This window comes from Delphinus delphis, chromosome 5 (assembly GCF_949987515.2).
Source record: "Delphinus delphis chromosome 5, mDelDel1.2, whole genome shotgun sequence".
In the NCBI taxonomy this organism is placed as follows: Eukaryota; Metazoa; Chordata; class Mammalia; order Artiodactyla; family Delphinidae; genus Delphinus; species Delphinus delphis.
In genome coordinates this window covers 20,483,927-20,499,895 of record NC_082687.1, presented here as the reverse complement: position 1 = coordinate 20,499,895, position 15,969 = coordinate 20,483,927, and the positions used below count along the sequence as shown (strand labels likewise).

Below are 15,969 nucleotides of genomic sequence, written 5' to 3'. Positions count from 1 at the left end.
ATTTCTAAATCTTCAGTGCAGGCTTTTACAGCCAGGCATACAGGATGAAGCATGGGACACCTTCCTGGAAAGTTGTTTATTATTTTTCTGTTATGATTCATCCATATATATTAGGGAATAGAAAACAAAATTCATGTGATGTTAAAATTTGGCGGAAATATGGGACTGTTTTAAGGCTGCGCCAGTTATGTCTTTAGCTGGGGCAGTCTGGGAGGCTTCTTGAAGGAGGTGACATTTGTGCTGGACCTTGTAGGATGAGTAGGATTTGGTTGTGCAGATGTGAGTGGGAAAACAGTACCCCCACCCCCTGCAGAAAACCCAGCCAAACCCTCATAGTGTCACCAAGTATTGGGTGCACACAGAGTGCCACATATATTTTTCTCCTCTATTCCTTACTGGCCCTGTGAATGGGGTGACATCAGCCCCACTTGACAGGAAGGGAACCTGGGATACTGAGAGCTTAGGCTATGGGGAGCTGCCTTACAGTTGGGCAGTGACAGCTTCGGGGCCCAAATGGGAGCTGCACAGCGCCCTTCCCTGTCTTCCTTCCCTGCCAAGGACTGGGGGAGGGCTGTGTCCTGGGAGGCGGAGGGCCCCCACTGGGAAGGGGCACAGAGCTCAGAGGGGAAGACGGGGTACTCAGAGCCTGACCTGGGACACGTGTGCTTCTGGCATCTCCACACCCACAGGGACGTCTGGGGGCGGCTCCGGTGCCCTTGCCCCGTCCCTCAGCTTCCTCGGGATGACGGATTCGTGAAAGGGCCCCTTTGTTAGCCACTTGTGTTTACTGCAGGCGTCCAGCTCCCACTGCACTTCCCAGGAAGGGGTCAGCCCCTCCTCTACCCTTGGGAATGGGAGGGGTCAGAGACTGGGGCGGGAATGACTTAACCCCTGCTCAGGCCTGTGGGACTGACTGTTCCGGCACCTTCCCAGAGCATGCCCTTCCCAGAGCCTGCCCAGGGACATGACTGTGTCCAGCCCTCTGAGGCCCCTCAGCCTTTCGTGTCCCTGGTGTCAGCAAAAGCCCCCAGACCCTGAAGCTAGGTACAGTGTTCAATGTGAGCATTTTGTGGGGAGAGGGTCCAGAGCCTTCAGATTCCCAAAGCACGTGAGGACCCAATAAAGTGGGAGAATCACTGCTCTGGAGGACCAGGTCCAAAGCTGGGTGCTTGGCTTCTGGCCCAGCTGACCTATTGATTCTAAAATAGTAATCTTTACGTAAAACCAACATAACTAACATTTTTTAGCTGTTAGATGCTAGAAATTGTGTAAAACGGAATTGTGTTTGGCTGACTTGCAGTACTGAATAGATAGGGGCTTTTCTCCCTTCACAGGAAGCCTGGAGTATCCTAGAATACTTTGTGGCTTTGTGACCTGCCCAGTGTCCCAGTAGCCACTTCTGTGATTTAGTTCACTATTGTTTGAGTGTTGGTTTTCTACCTTCATGTTTGATACCTCATGGTGGCAAAACGGCTGCCACAACCCCAGGAACTATGTTGACCATCCATTCAGGAAAGGAGGAAGTGTGAAAGGCTGTGCTGGTTGGATCTGTGGTATGTTTTATTATGAACACAAAAATTTTCCCAGAACACTCCTGAGAAGACCTCTTAAAACTCATTGGCTAGAACAGGCCCATGACTAGGCTGGAAAAATTAGTAGGTTTACAGCCTCTGTGGTTGAAGAAGACAGGGAGAAAAGGGTAGGGATGGGTGTTGAGTGAGCCTTAGCATGTGCCTCATTGACCTAAGACCTTGGCACACTTTTCCTCTTCTAAGCCTCCCAGCTGTCCTGGGCGGTGGGGACAGTGTTCTCTCTATCCCATTTTATTTGGAGAAAATTGAGTTAAATGGCATATCTGTGGTGGTAGAGTAGCAAGCAGCCGACCTTAGATTGGTCTTTCTTACTCCATAGTCAACACCCTTCCTCACCCTGCCACCAGAGGGCAGGAGGCACTCAGTATGCAGGAGAGAACAGCACGTGTGTTTGGACGAGTGCATCAGTGAGGCTGCGTTGAGTGCAAGGAGCACACACAAACGTGCCAACCTGGAGGGGTGAACACGAGCATCTTAACAATCTGTGTCCAGAAATGACCTCAGGCACCGTTTATCCCTATTCGTCTTAGTCGTACACATACTGGGCTGGTGCTTTGTGCCCCACTAGACCCTGGGCTCAGAAGAAGGGAGGAGCCGTGGCCTCACCCTCAAGGGTCCCAGATGACAGGAACACAGTGAACCTGAGCCTGCTGTGGCCATGGGCTAGGAGACCTCTAGCCACAGACACACACCACGTGAGAGCCGCTGAGGGCTTTTGAGGAAGCAGAGTGGAGAAAGGGAAACAGCTGGGGGAGGGCCCTGCTATTTCTTCAGACAGGTGGCCCACCTGGGGAGCCCAGCCCCACCATCTCCAGTTGCCTCTAACCCCACTCATTTACTTTTAAAAAATGTATTGAGGTCCTGTGATGTGCCAGGCCCTGTGCACCCCACTGGGAAATTGTTAGGGAACAAGACAAGTAAGTCCTGCCTAGAGGGGCATCCGTTTCAGCAGGGAAGACGACCAGAAACCTAGCAAATAGGTGAAATAATCACAAGCTTCCAAAAGAGTGACAAACCAGGGGCTGAGGCAGAGAAAATAGGGATGCTGAAGCCTAGGGGAAGCAAGGGCATGAGCCCTCTACAGGGAGGGTGTTCCCAGAGGAGGGAAGAGCAAGTGCAAAGGTCCTGAGGCAGGAACATGGTTAGTGCGCTCAAGAAATGGTGAGGAGAGACTTCCCTGGAGGTCCAGTGGTTAAGACTGCGCCTCCAATGCAGGTGGCGCTGGTTCAATCCCTGGTCAGGGAACTAGGATCCCACATGCCGCACGGCATGGCCAAAAAAAAGAAATGGTGAGGAGCCAGCTGGAGCAGAGTGAACATATGGGAGAGAAGAAGAGCCTGAGGTCAGAGAGGTGACCGGGGGGACTTGTGTGCACCGGAGGGTTTTGAGCAGAGGCATGACGTGATTCAGCTTGGTTTCAAAGGGATCCCTCTGCTGCCTGTAAGATAAACCAGGGCTGGGGATTGGGGTGTAGGCAGACAAAGGGAGAGTAGCCAGAAGTCGTTTGCAGTAAGCTGGGTGGTGGTGCTTGGAGCAGGGTGGCAACGTAGGACAGATGTGGTGAGAAGGGACTGGGCTCCGGATTGCTTTGGATCCTGGACAGGCTGAGTGTGGGTATGAGAGACAAGACGTGTGTGGAAGCATGCTGTCACCTGTGGCCTTTGTACCTTTGTCCAGAAAGGATGGGGGACGGTAGAGGGACCAGGGTTCACCAGCCTCGAGGGGTCTGGATGGTCCAGTGTGGGCTTTGGGGAGAGAGGTTCTGGCTGGAGAGAAACATCTGGGTGATGTCAGCGTATGGACAGAATTTAAAACAGTAGTGCGGGGAATTCCCTGGTAGTCCAGTGGTTAGGACTCAGCACTTTCACTGCCGAGGGCCCGAGTTCAATCCCTCACTGGGGAACTAAGATCCCATAAGCTGTGAGGCAGGGCCCAAAAATAAAAATAAAGCAGGAGTGCAGGTTGAGTGGGAAGAGAAGGGCAGTGGAGCAAGCTTCGCGGGCAGGGTGGGCAGGGAGCCCTCTCTGGGGAGGGGCATGCCCTCCGAGGCCTGAGGAAGTCCTGTGTTAAGAACCTTCCAGGCTGCGGGGTCAATATAAACACACGCTAAATCAGGGCAGGAGCCTCAGGTGTACTTGATGCTCTGAGGACTCAGAGAGAGAAGTTCAGCCTGGGGGAATCCAGGGAGGCTGCCAGAGGAGGAGACCTACTCAAAGATGGCTTTTTAAAGATGAATAAGAGGTTCCCCGACGGAAAAGGACAAAAAACCCCTTTTTCTTCCACACCCCTCCCTGCACTTGACCCTTGGTTTGTGGCCAGTGTCACTGCCCAGCACGAGTTGGACACTTCTTTCTCTCCATCCCTCCATAGTTAATCGGGGTCGCAAACACCTCCCTGGTGCCTTGCCCCATGGTCGTTGCCCTGAACCCTCATGCGCTTCTCCGGCAGGGGGAATCTCATGACCCGCTTTTCAGACGGGAAACCTGAGGCTCATAGCAGCTAAGTGACTCCCCTGGGTCACAAAGGGGCAGAGCCAGGAGTTCAGGCTTCATGTTACCCATTTACCTGCCCCTTCCGCCACCCAGAGGGCAGGGCCATGTCCCCGAAGAGAGCTGGCACCCAGGAGGCCCCGTGGTTACAGAGCTTGTGGGATGGGGCTACAGCCAGATGGACGCAGGTCATGGGGCATCAGCCTCTCTCCTGTGGTGTCTGGTAACCCTGGGAGAGGATCCTGGCCTTCCACTTGTACGCTGTGTGACTTTGGGCCAGTTACTTAACCTCTGAGCTTCAGTGCCTCATCTATGAAACAGGACAGGTGGCGTCTGCCGAGATCACGCTTGAGAGGCCTGTGTGAATTCTCCTTCCCCTTTTCTCCATGATGGTCACCAATGTGCTCACGGTGACCACTTGTCCTCAGAGGACATGACCCTGTACCAAATAGTCACTTACATTTGATCCTGGAACAGCCCATGAGGTGAGTGCTCTTATCACTTTAAGGATGAATAAACCAAGGCTCAGAGAGGGTGAGGTCACTGTCCAGGGTCACACAGCCAGGGAGGAGCAAAGCCAGGATTTGGTCCCCTCTCTGGCCACAGCTCAGGGGTCGGCCGTGTGCCAGGCTATGGACCCTTCCCGATGAGCAGGGCTGAGCTGGGAATGCCATCCAGACCCCAGAGGGCACAGGCCTGCTCAGTGAGACCCTCCTCGTGGAGGGGGGCCAGGACTGTCGGGGTGCCCCCCTCGGCTCACCCCGTCCCCTTCTCTCACCAGGTCCACGATTACCTTCGGAGCAAGCTCTGTTCCCTGTATGAGAACGACTGCATTTTTGACAAGTTCGAATGCGCCTGGAATGGGAGCGACAGGTAACCTCAGACCTTGGACCCCACCCACCTAACTAGGGACCTTCCACTCTGCAGGGCCGGCTGGTGACCTGGGCGGGATGTGTCAGGGGGACTAACTGTTATCAAGCCTGAGGAATCAAGGTGTTCCAAGGAGGCCCAGTCTTTCTTGTAGCAGGTTCGAGCTCTCAGCTCTCAGATTCAAGGGCAGAAAGGAAACTTCATGTTCTGAAACTATACCTAACATCCACGTGGAGCCCTGTTCTCCTGAGTGGTAGTGGAAACATCTTTAGTCAATTCCGTGTCCCTCACTGTGCAGCCCCTTCCCCAGGTTGTCAGGACTGAGGGCTGTTCAGGTGCTGGAGCCCCGAGGCGGGGAGGGCTTTAGCCACCGGTCTACACCCGCCTCCACCCTCCTCCGGCCATCATGGTTGTAGCTTCAGGCCCACTGGGCTCCGGGGAGCATGGCAGAGCTGCTGCACCTTTTGCGGCTGGGGCTTCCACAGGTGCAGCCGCCTCTCACAGCCCCACCCACCTGGGAAATGGCTCTGAGCCTGACCTGAGTTCCTGCTTCCCCATCACCTGGCTCAGCCCAGGGCGAGTGTGGACAGGGAAGGCCCAGGGCAGGGACCCAGGTGACCAGACCTTGCAGGGCTGAAAAGCACTCTGGCCAGGATATCGGCCTGTCGCCCGTCACACTTCACAAGTGGAGCGGGTTTGGCGAGGGAGAAGGCGCGGAGTGAGAGCCGGCAGCCTTCGACTCAGGTGCCATCCCGGGGCGCGTCCGTCCACGTGGACCCCGTCAGTCCTGCGCGTCCGGCCAGGAGCAGGCTGGGCTGTCCCCGAGTTCTGAGTGTGGCTGGCACTGCCATGGTCGTGTGAGAGCTTCTGTGCTACCACCCTGTGTGGCTGTGAGCACAGACCCACCGGGACCGCCGGGGAAGATGGGTGGGGACCCAAGGGGGGTCGAGCTGCTGTGTCCAGGAGTGGAGGATCCCCTAGAGCTTCTGCCAGCATCCTGGGGCTCAGGAGTCTCCAAGTGGACAGTGCTCTCAGAGGGACCAGTATGGTGGGCACAGGGGGTCCGCTGAAGGACACTTAGAAAGCCAGGTGGAGGCCCTGGCCTGAGACTGGGCTGATGCAGCGGCGTCAGAGGGGACCCACGGCACTCCCTCCAGGGGCCTGCCCCCAGGCTGACACACTGGGGGTTCCCCAGGGATTACCGGCAGTAGGTCTGGGGCTGGGGAGTCTATTAGAATCTGAGAAGACAGCAAAAAGGGGATTCCAGTACTACCGCGTGTGTGTGTGTCTGTCTGTCTGCCTGTCTTTCTGTCTTTATGTGTTGGGCTCCCAGTGGTTGTGACCACTGCCCGCCTTTCCTTCACATTACCACCAGGGGGCGTCCATGAACGGGCATGCTGGGCTTCCAGAGACTGGAGCCGCCTTCTCTTCCTGGCTTTCGGGTGCCCAGCCTGGAGCTGCTGTCCTGTCTCTCACTGCCATGCACTTTACATGCCAGCCACCCCAGCCCTGGTAGTCCCTGCACCTTCCTTCACAACCCGCTCTACTCCCACCCCCTGGAACCCTGACCACACTGCACCTGGCTCACTCCTGCTGTCACCTCACTTTACTGACTTAACGCAAGGCCACCTCCTCCAGGAAGCCCTCAGGGTCCTCTGCATCTTGACACCCCCAGCCTCCTGGGTTTTCCTTCTGTGTCTTTGCATTTATTACATGTTTTCATCTTGCCTCTGTTTGCCTTCCCCACTGGTTGAGGTGTCCCTGGGAGTGGGACTGTAGCTCAGCCCATCCTGAGCCCCTCACTTGGGGCCTCAGGTGTGTCCAGTCAGTGGTTGTTGACCTTCTGGAAGGCATAGGGGTATGCCACCTCCTTCCACTTCAACACAAGCATCCCGTGAGCCCAGCAAGCCCCATAGAGGAGGATCCCAAGGTAAATAAAGCTTGGTCCCAGCCTTCCAGGAGCTCAGAGGCAAAGGGGAGAATCAAGTGCTGCCCTCCAGGGTCCCCACCCTTGAAAACCAAAACAAACCTTCTGAATCCCTCAGCTCAGCGTTTTCTGTCCTTCTCATGTTAATGGGAAGCTTCCAGCATGCCAGTCGTATAGGTAGCAGGACAGAGCGGGTGGACATCTGATAACCCTCACAGCGCCCCTTACCCAACTCTAGCAAGACTTAGATGGGCAGCCTGGGGGCGAGGAAAGGGCAGCGGTTTTAGGGTCAGACACCCTCGATTTCCAGACCGTGCTCCACCACTCCCCAACTGCATGCTTCAATAAGCCACCTGACTTCTCTGAGTCTGCTCACCTGGAAAGTAGTTCTAAGAAATCAGGACTTTCAAGGGCTGCTTTGAGGATAAGACGCTGTATGTGAAACTCCTGGCAAGGCCATGGCTCCATATTGGCAGCGGATGGTCCGATGATTTGCACACACCGGTCTGTTGTTTGTCTTGTCTGAAAGAACCCTGCAGAGCCACCGAGAGCCACCTCAAATGCCACCTCTTCTAGGAAGCTCCCCTTGATCTGTTCTGCCTGGGAAGAAGGTATTTGTGTCAACCAAGTATCTTCCAGTTGCAGGAATCAGATAAGCCTAAGCTTGTTCTGAGAGGTTCCAGCAAGGCTACCCCAGGGCTCATGCTGTACCTTTGGGGCCATCTCCTCTCTGTCCACTCCCATCTCTGAGCCTCCCTGCTTCTTCCTAAACACTAGCCTCATCCTCTCCTACTACAGATGGCTCTCCCTTGCTATTCGGGATGGTGACCCCAAATAGTCCCCCTTCCATTGTCCTCCCAGCCCACAATCACCCTTCTAGGTATATGGAAAATTCTCGTGGAAGGATCTGATTGGCTTTGTTTGGGTCACATGCTCACTTTTGAGCCAATCAGCATGGACATGATTTAGTGCATGCCACAGTTGGCCAGCAGGGGGCAGTAGAGCACCATGATTGTCACACTCTCCAGAACCACAGAGATGGGGCAGGAGCCTTTCCCCAGTGGAAAGAAGAGAGCCTGGGGACAAGGGCAGCCAGGACCTGTTAAAAGAACCTTCTAGAATGTTAGAGAACACCTAAGAATGGGAGCAATGGGCCATTCTGTCCCAGTGTGGTTTGCAGGGTGCTGGGACCTGGTGTTCCGAGGTGAGAGAGACCCCTCCCTGCAGGTGTGGTGGGGCTCCCTCCCCTCCCCCAGAGGTGTCAGCTGGATCCCGCAGCCAAATGGAAGGAGGATTAGCAGCTGTGTGGGTTACAAATAACTTTAATGATCTCACTCTCCCTTCCCCTGATGGCTCAGGAGAAGGATGGGTGTTGTGTGAAAGCACCCACTGGGTTCTGTGAACTGTTCCCTAGAGAAATGGGTGGCGGGAGGGCTGCCTTCTCTCTTCTCTCGCCCCTGCCAGCAGGGAGGGAGGGGGCGAGGCCCCCCTGGTCGGGCCCCTTGGCACGCAGATTCCTTCTCTGGGAATCCGTCACCTACTCTCTCCTTCTGCTTCCCTAGTCTTGGGCTCCCAGTCAGACAGGTGGGTGGGGCTTCAGGCCACACGGATGGTTAGAATTCAGAAATACCTGTTGGCATTTAATACATAACAGGAGGTGGGATTTACTGAGCTCAGCACTGTTCTAAGTGTTTTACCTTGTTATCTAGTCCATTCTCACCAGGGGCTGGGGTCCCTCACCCCATTTTATAGATGGGAAAACTGCACGGGGAGGTAGGAAGCATGTCAGGGGCAGGGCTGGGATCTGGACCCAGGTGGCTGACCCGACCCAAGCACTGTCCGCACTGCATGTGCTTGTGGAGTGTGCCTTTGCCTTTGCCTTCTGGGCCCAGGGAAGGGAGGCCTTGGCCCTTGGGACTCTCTGATTCCCCCATCCAACGTGCTGCACCTACCCCCAGGCTGCTGAGCCCACCCCGGGCGGGGCTGGTATGGGTTTTAAGAGCTTCTAGGTGGGTCTGTGCCCCTGCAGGCCACCCTCCTCCTTTGCAGGCTCTGGGAGGACCACCTCATAGGGTGGGGGTGAGGGACATCGCAGGGAGAGGGGAGATGAGGGAGGGGTGGAAGAAGAAGAGAATCCGCCTTCTCTTGCTGCTGGCTTAGCAGTGTCATCCCAGTGTCACCCAGTGTCCCAGGGCCAGGCAGAGCGGGCGATCAGGAAGGACCAAAAGCAGGAGTCCCCTCATCATGAAGTTTGGCCCTCCTGCCTCCATCGGCACTGACCTCCTATGCCTGGGCCCCAGTGCCGGGGGCCCGCCCCGCGACCCGGCCTGATGCAGAGCCTGACACCAGTGCACGCCAGCTGTGGGAGGGACAGGGGGCGTCTGGCGGGGTCTCAGGCAGGCCCCCCTCTTGTCTGCTGACCCAGACAGGCCTGGTGGGCTTGCTGCCCCGAGTCGGGAGGTCAGAGTTCATCCCCACTGGTCATCCCCGACCCCCGAGGCCTGAGGAGTCCCTCGGCAGGGCGTGCACACGCATACACACACACAGACACACGCACGCACGCACACGCACGCTGGCAGCTAGCCCAGTGCACCCTCCCGCGCCCTGCCTCGGGGTCCTCCTCGCTCACCTTGCAGAAGGGGCTCCAGGCCACTGTCCGGCCCTGCATGCCCGTGCTCGCAGCCCCACTGCCTCTCCTGAACACAAAGACTCGGGCGCGGCTTCCCCGCACCCACAGCGGCCCTTGGTCGCTGCCACCTGCTCACCTGCCCTCCTCTCGCCCCTCCAGCCCTGCTGTGTCTGAGAGGCGGGAAGAAGGGCAGCGGAGAGTGCAGACCCGGGGAGTGGTTCCCCGGTGTCACCTCCTGGGCTGTGTGGGAAGGCCAAGGTCAATGTAACGAGCCCTGTCCCTGCAGCACCCCCTGCTCCCCCCCGCCCATCCCCTGGCCTTGGGACACTTGGGCGCTGGCTGGCAGGATGGCCCCTCTGACCCCACCCCCAGCCTCTCGGAGGCCCAACCTCACCCCGCCCTCCTCCCTGTCTTCTGGCCCAAACAAGGGCGACCCTTGGCTGGCTGAGCCGCTGCACTCCGGTGATGACCCGGGCAAGGGTCATCACGCCTGGACCCTGAGGAGAAGCCGCTGGCACACACAGCAGCCCCAGGGCAGCCCCGAGAGACCTGGGCTTGGGCTCCAGTGACACATGGGTGGTGGCACTGTCATGAAGTCTCACGGGCCATAACTTAGGCGACATCAGAGCCAACCCAGCCTTCCCTGGCGTGAGCTGACCTCTGAGGAGAGAAGGGGGCTTCTTTGGGAAGGAGGGAGCAGAGGGCACTGTCCCCCACCCCCCTACCCCCCGCCAGCAGCGCTGGGGGGCGCCTCACGCCCACCCAGCACCTCCGCAGCATGTCATTTCATCTGCAGCACTCGGGTCTGTTCACAGCAGTTAAGGTTTCAGAACAGAAGAGACTAGAGCCAGAGAGCGCGTTAGAGTTCTCCACCACCCGCCCTTCACCTCCGGGGATTACACAAACCTCTTAAAAGGCAGAACCCTTTGACTGCCACGTGCCACCCCTCCCCAGATAGCGTCCGAGAAGCCCCCTCCACTCACCCCTGGCCTGTCCCCTGTCCCTGTGCAGGGGGGTGGCCGCGCAGCTTGTTTCGTGCCTTCCTAAGTCTTCCGAGGGTGCCTGTGACTGTGTGTGACCCTGCCCCGGCATTCAGTGATCCATTCACTCGTTCATTCATTCATTCATTCGTTCGTCAGATACTTAGTGAGCCCCTACTGGGGGCAGGTACCTTCTGAACCTGCAGGTCTGGCAGTGAATGAGAGAAGCTTCTGGCCCTTCGGTGCATTTGGTTTACGAAGCATTTACTGAGTTTTCGTCGTCCCCGGGGCATGGGGGCTGGGCGGCTCTGCTTGGTCTGTTCCTGTCCGCTGCTGCCAGGGGTTGTCTTTCTTTCAAGGACCACTTCCCACATAGGTGTTCAAGCCAGGCCCTGGGGACTCAGACAAGACACACCTGCGCCGGGAGCCTCCCCACCCCCACCGCCCCGCCTCTGCCGGAGAGGTAGAGGCACAGGCAGGCGCTGCTGGCCCACCGGCGATTAGCGCTGCGAGGTGAGCCCGGAGGGGTCCCCACTTGCCCCTCCAGCTCCCATCTCCACCCTCCTCCACAGAGACTATACCTGGAGGCCGACCCCATGGGCTGCATCCACAGGCCTCCGTGCCCACTGGCTTCTGGCCGGGTTTAACCACTGAGGACCCTAGAAGGAGACTGAGGGTGGAGAGAGAGGCCGGAGCGTTTATTCCCCCTTGTTTCCTGTCGTCTTGGCTGAGTGTGTCCCTTTGGGCACAGCTCCCTTCAGAGGACAGCCCCCTTAACACAGACCTCTCTGGCTCTGTCTCTTTCTCTCTCTCTTTCCTGTGACTCCTCCCTCCCCTTCCCTCTCAGGCCTCGGGGTAGTTTCAAAATCTCCAAATGTACCAGTCCCAGGGCACAGCACTTTCCCTGTGTTCCCTTAGAACCTTCCAGAACATTTGCGAACAGTCTTTCTATGGAGCGCCTCTCCTACCACCCAGTTGGCACGTGCCCTCTGCCCCCTGCTGGGGCCCGGGTGGGCCTCACCCCCTTCCGCCTGGCCGCCCCTAGAACATCTGCAGAAGAGCCACTTTATAGAAGGGGCTTTCCATTCTCGTTGCCCCCAAATACCTACGCATCCATCTCTGAACACAAGGTCAGGGAGAGCAGTTTGGGTGTCGAGGGGGGGGTGGCACCAAGCACTAACGTGCAGATTGTGGCTCTGGTGGGAGGCTGGCCTCACGGGCACACGGCCATCTCCAGGAACCGCACAGCCTGGGCAGGCAGCTGCTTGTGGGCCGGAACCTAAACGGGGTTCCTGGCCCAGACTTGCCAGGCCCCAAGCCAAGTGAAAAGTCCTTTCTGTGAAGGATCAGAGGTCAGAGGGGCAGACTTATCAGTGAGAAAGGAAACAAAGTGCTGTATCAATCACATTAGGAGACGGATGCCACTCTACCCTCTTCCCTCTGCTGGGGAGACCCCTCTCCTTGAGCAGTTTCAGGAACCAGGCAGCAGAGGGGCCTCCCCAACCCACACCCAGGCCATCAGCATCTAGAAAGGACCGACATTAAGACATGGTCCACAGGCGAGGTGACAGGTGACTTGTAATGACAACTTGTCCTTTCTCATGTGGGCCCCGGGGAGGTGGGCTTCCCTGGGTCTCCCATGAAGATGCTACAGGCTGGGGCCTCAGGTACCACACTCTCTTGGTGTCAGCCCAGGTTCTCCCACAAGAAGGAAATATGTTACAAGGATATACGTCACTTTCAGCCTGGGACTCAGCATCATTCGGGGAGCCTGAGCATCTGACCCTGCACAGCCCAGTGCACGGGATTACTCCTGTGACTTGGGTGATACTGAAGACATGGCTCATGTGCATAACCCTTGTAAACAGAGGGGTCCTCGTGGCTCATCTTGGAGCAATGACACCGTCAGGAAGCACAGTTCATCTCCTAACGGGAGGAGGGATTCCAATCTGTCCGCATCTCTCCTGAAGAACATTGAAGGGGACCACTTCCTTACCCTCAGTATTGTTTTCTGGAATTCACTCCCACCTCCCCAGTTACTTTGTATGCCCTGCCCCCAGCTGCTCCAAAACCCAACCCCTTTCTCCAGGCCCAGGCCCATGTAGGTGGTATTCTTTTCTCTCCCATCTCTTACTGTGTAGATTAACATCCTTCCTCTGGTCCAACAGGAATCCCTTCTCCTTAGGAGAGGTAGGGAGAAGAGGTGGGGAGTGGATAGACAAATATAGAATGCTCTTTAGGAGAACGGGGGAGGTCTGTGAACACCTGCACATTGATGGTGTGCAGACAGTGATCATTTAGTCACTCAACTATTCAGCCAACAGGAGGGTCCTGGGTCCCCGCCAGGAGGCCACATCTGGCTGATTCAGGGGCCTGCCTTTTGTCAGCGCAGAGTTTGTAGCCCAGTGTCTCCTGTGTTTATTCCACTTTGCTCGTCTTCTGCTGTTGGTCTTACTGAAAGCCTAGGGCTCTCTCTTTTGGACTAAAGGGCAAACAAAGTACAAGGGAATGTTTTTATAATGTTTGGGGCAGAGCATTAAACGGTCTCAGTTCCTGGCCCTAAGTCTGTGTGCTGAGGCAGCCAAGATGTGACGGAGGACAAGAGACCCTAAGAGAAGGTGGGAAGAGGCAGGCGTGTCCCCCGTCTGCTTCCCGGGCGATGGTCCTGCAGCCCCGGGAGGAGGGGCGGGCTTCTCACTTCTGTTGCCCCGCCTGACGCCGCTCCGTCTCCCACCAGCGTCATCATGACCGGGGCCTACAACAACTTCTTCCGCATGTTTGACCGGAACACCAAGCGGGATGTGACCCTGGAGGCGTCGCGGGAGAGCAGCAAGCCCCGGGCAGTGCTCAAGCCACGGCGCGTGTGCGTGGGCGGCAAGCGGAGGCGGGACGACATCAGCGTGGACAGCTTGGACTTCACCAAAAAGATCCTGCACACGGCCTGGCACCCGGCCGAGAACATCATCGCCATCGCGGCCACCAACAACCTGTACATCTTCCAGGACAAGGTGAACTCCGACATGCACTAGGTGCCACACGGCCACGCGCGGAGCGGCCACCAGGAGGCGCCGGGCCGTCCGTCCAGCATCCCGGGACCGGACCGCCTTTGCTGGTGATTGTTTGAAAACAGGAAAAAGGATTCACAGTAAACCGACGTGATTGTCGGCCTTGAAGTTCAGTTCTTTCATCCCGTACTTTAACCGCGTGCAGTCGTTCCCACCTTATTAGGATTTTTACCTCTGCGCGTTAATTTTTCACTCCAGAGGTTCCTTTCTGGGGACGCGGGAGCCCCGGAGCCGTTTCTCTCGCGCGCCTCACTGGCCCCAGATCAGGGCTCCGGGGACAGAGAACGAAGCTCAAACAAGCCAGCCAGGGATTCTTTTGATGATAAATGGAGCAATTGCCACTGTTTCAGAGCCGAGGGTCTCACTGTTTTGCTTTTTGGATCGTGAATTCATGCTGAGAATTTGCAAGCTCTTTTAGGTTATTTTAATGTCTTTGAATATCCCAGGTCTGTTACAGTTTCTTGAGAGGAAGGGGAATGGAATCCCATGTGTGTGCCTGTTCTTCACCATATAAACAACCCTTCGCGAGCATCTGCCCCGTGCTGGGCATAGTGCCAGCCCCCCAGGCCCATGGGTCTGTCCCTGCAGCCGCCCTGTGGCTCTCCTGTCATCCTGCAGCCGTCACTGACACCTCGTGGGAACTCGTACTGGCTCCCTCCATGATCTTTCTGAATCTTCATCACGACCCTGTGAACTGGGTGCCTATTCATTTCCTCCATAAATGCCAACTGCGCACTGAGTGCCAGGCTCTGTGCCAGGTGCCAGGGATTAAAGGTGAATAACTTGTCATTCCCATTGTGCATACAAGAAAACTGAGGCCCAAGGCCTGCACCAACCAAGGGGGGAGTCAGGAATCCCATCCAGGCGCTCCCACAAGGCCCTTTATAACCCACCACGTTGGTGGCTTATGTTAAAGCAGCATTCTAGCCTGGAAGCTTCTGGAAACATCTCTTCATCTTGTGAAGCAGGACAGAGCAGGTGGGACAATGACGAGGGTCCGGGAAGAATCGAGACACAGAATGCAGAAGACCCCCGGGGTGCCCCTCACCTGTTGGGTAACGAGGAACTCCGCCCTCTCTCCACCCCACATCTGTACCCCAGCTCCTTTTCCAGATGCACTGAACTGCCTCCAAAAGAAAATTGCATGTTATGACCATTTTAGGATAAATTTTCTTTTATGACCCTCAGTCCCAAAGGACACTTCCCCTCGGGCCGCAGAGAATGCGGTATTTCCAGGACAGTTCCTCCCGCTGTCAGGACCAGATCGGCCCACCCACCCACCAGGCCCACTTGTCTTTGCCCTTGGAACTGGCAGCGGAACCACGTGGCTTGCATTTTGATTCAAAAAGCGGAGTTTAGAGGCCCAACCGAATCCGACATTTTTTTTTTACAAGATGTAACCTAACCCAGGAAATAGGCCCAACCCGAGATTTTTCTCAACAGATAATGGTCTACTTTTGTGTGTGTCAAAGCACAGAACGCATGTGCACTCACTTCCAGCCATATGATAATTACACAAGGAAATGGGTCCATTGATTTTTTTTTTTTAATCAACATGAATGAAGAATGTTCGTTTATATATCACTGTAAAATCCAGGTAACCTGGACAGTATTATATGTACATATCTATTCTAACTAAAGTTAACAATCACAGGGATGGATTCCTCTTTTTCCCTTTGTAAAGAGGTTCAAAATGTGGTAAATTGTATAGAAATCTTGTTGAAGCCAAAATCCAGCTCTGAGGGCCTTACACAATTACTGGGGTATTTGGTGTGATCCATTTCCCTTTCTGATTCAGATGCTGAGAGGAAATTTGCATTTGCAGATAGAGGTTACTGTCAGATCATAGATTTAACATGGACCATTTCTACAAAGTGCAAATCTGTATTCAGAAGGAGGTCTTAATACAGTTCCTGGTTCCTTACTCTGTTTTAAACTTTGGATACCAAACCAGAAAGGAAAAAAAAAAAAAGGGAAAGAAAGAAAAAGATCTCAGAAGAAAAAGCATGCCTTTGGATCCCTGGAAAATAATGATGTCCAAAGCAAATTATGAATAAAATGTGTGTTGAGAAAAGAGGCTGAGGGGGAGGGGCAAAACTAGACATGGCAGAAGGGCCAGTAACATAGTCACAAACTTTGCTTCCTTACCGTTTAAATTTTCTGCTCTTTTTGAATGTACGGGCGTTCACATAGTCATTGTGAAGTTGTTGCGTTGTTTTTGTTTTTATTTCAATACTCTGAGGACTGATCGCTCGGTGGCATCGGGTACGTGGTGGTAGAGTAGACAGGCCTGACCATTTTGGACTCTGTGACTCATAGGTGCATTCTTGTTTTCTTTGGTGTCTCACAAACTATCCAACTGTTGAATAAAATTATAAATATGTTAATACCAGCTTTTTCCAATAAAATAACAAATG

At 55.4% G+C, this 15,969-nt stretch overlaps 1 protein-coding gene across 2 annotated transcripts in view; it reads left to right on the top strand.

Annotated features, from left to right (window-relative positions):
- PPP2R2C (protein phosphatase 2 regulatory subunit Bgamma) overlaps positions 1-15,099 on the top strand; it is a 138,063-nt gene extending 122,964 nt beyond the window's left edge. For both annotated transcript variants that reach the window (XM_060012070.1, XM_060012069.1), the window contains exons 8-9: positions 4,863-4,954; positions 13,225-15,099. In XM_060012070.1, the coding sequence (XP_059868053.1) occupies positions 4,863-4,954; positions 13,225-13,516 (384 nt within the window). In that variant the 3' untranslated portion in view covers positions 13,517-15,099. The remainder of the gene's footprint in view (positions 1-4,862; positions 4,955-13,224) is intronic.
- The last annotated feature ends 870 nt before the right edge of the window (positions 15,100-15,969 follow it).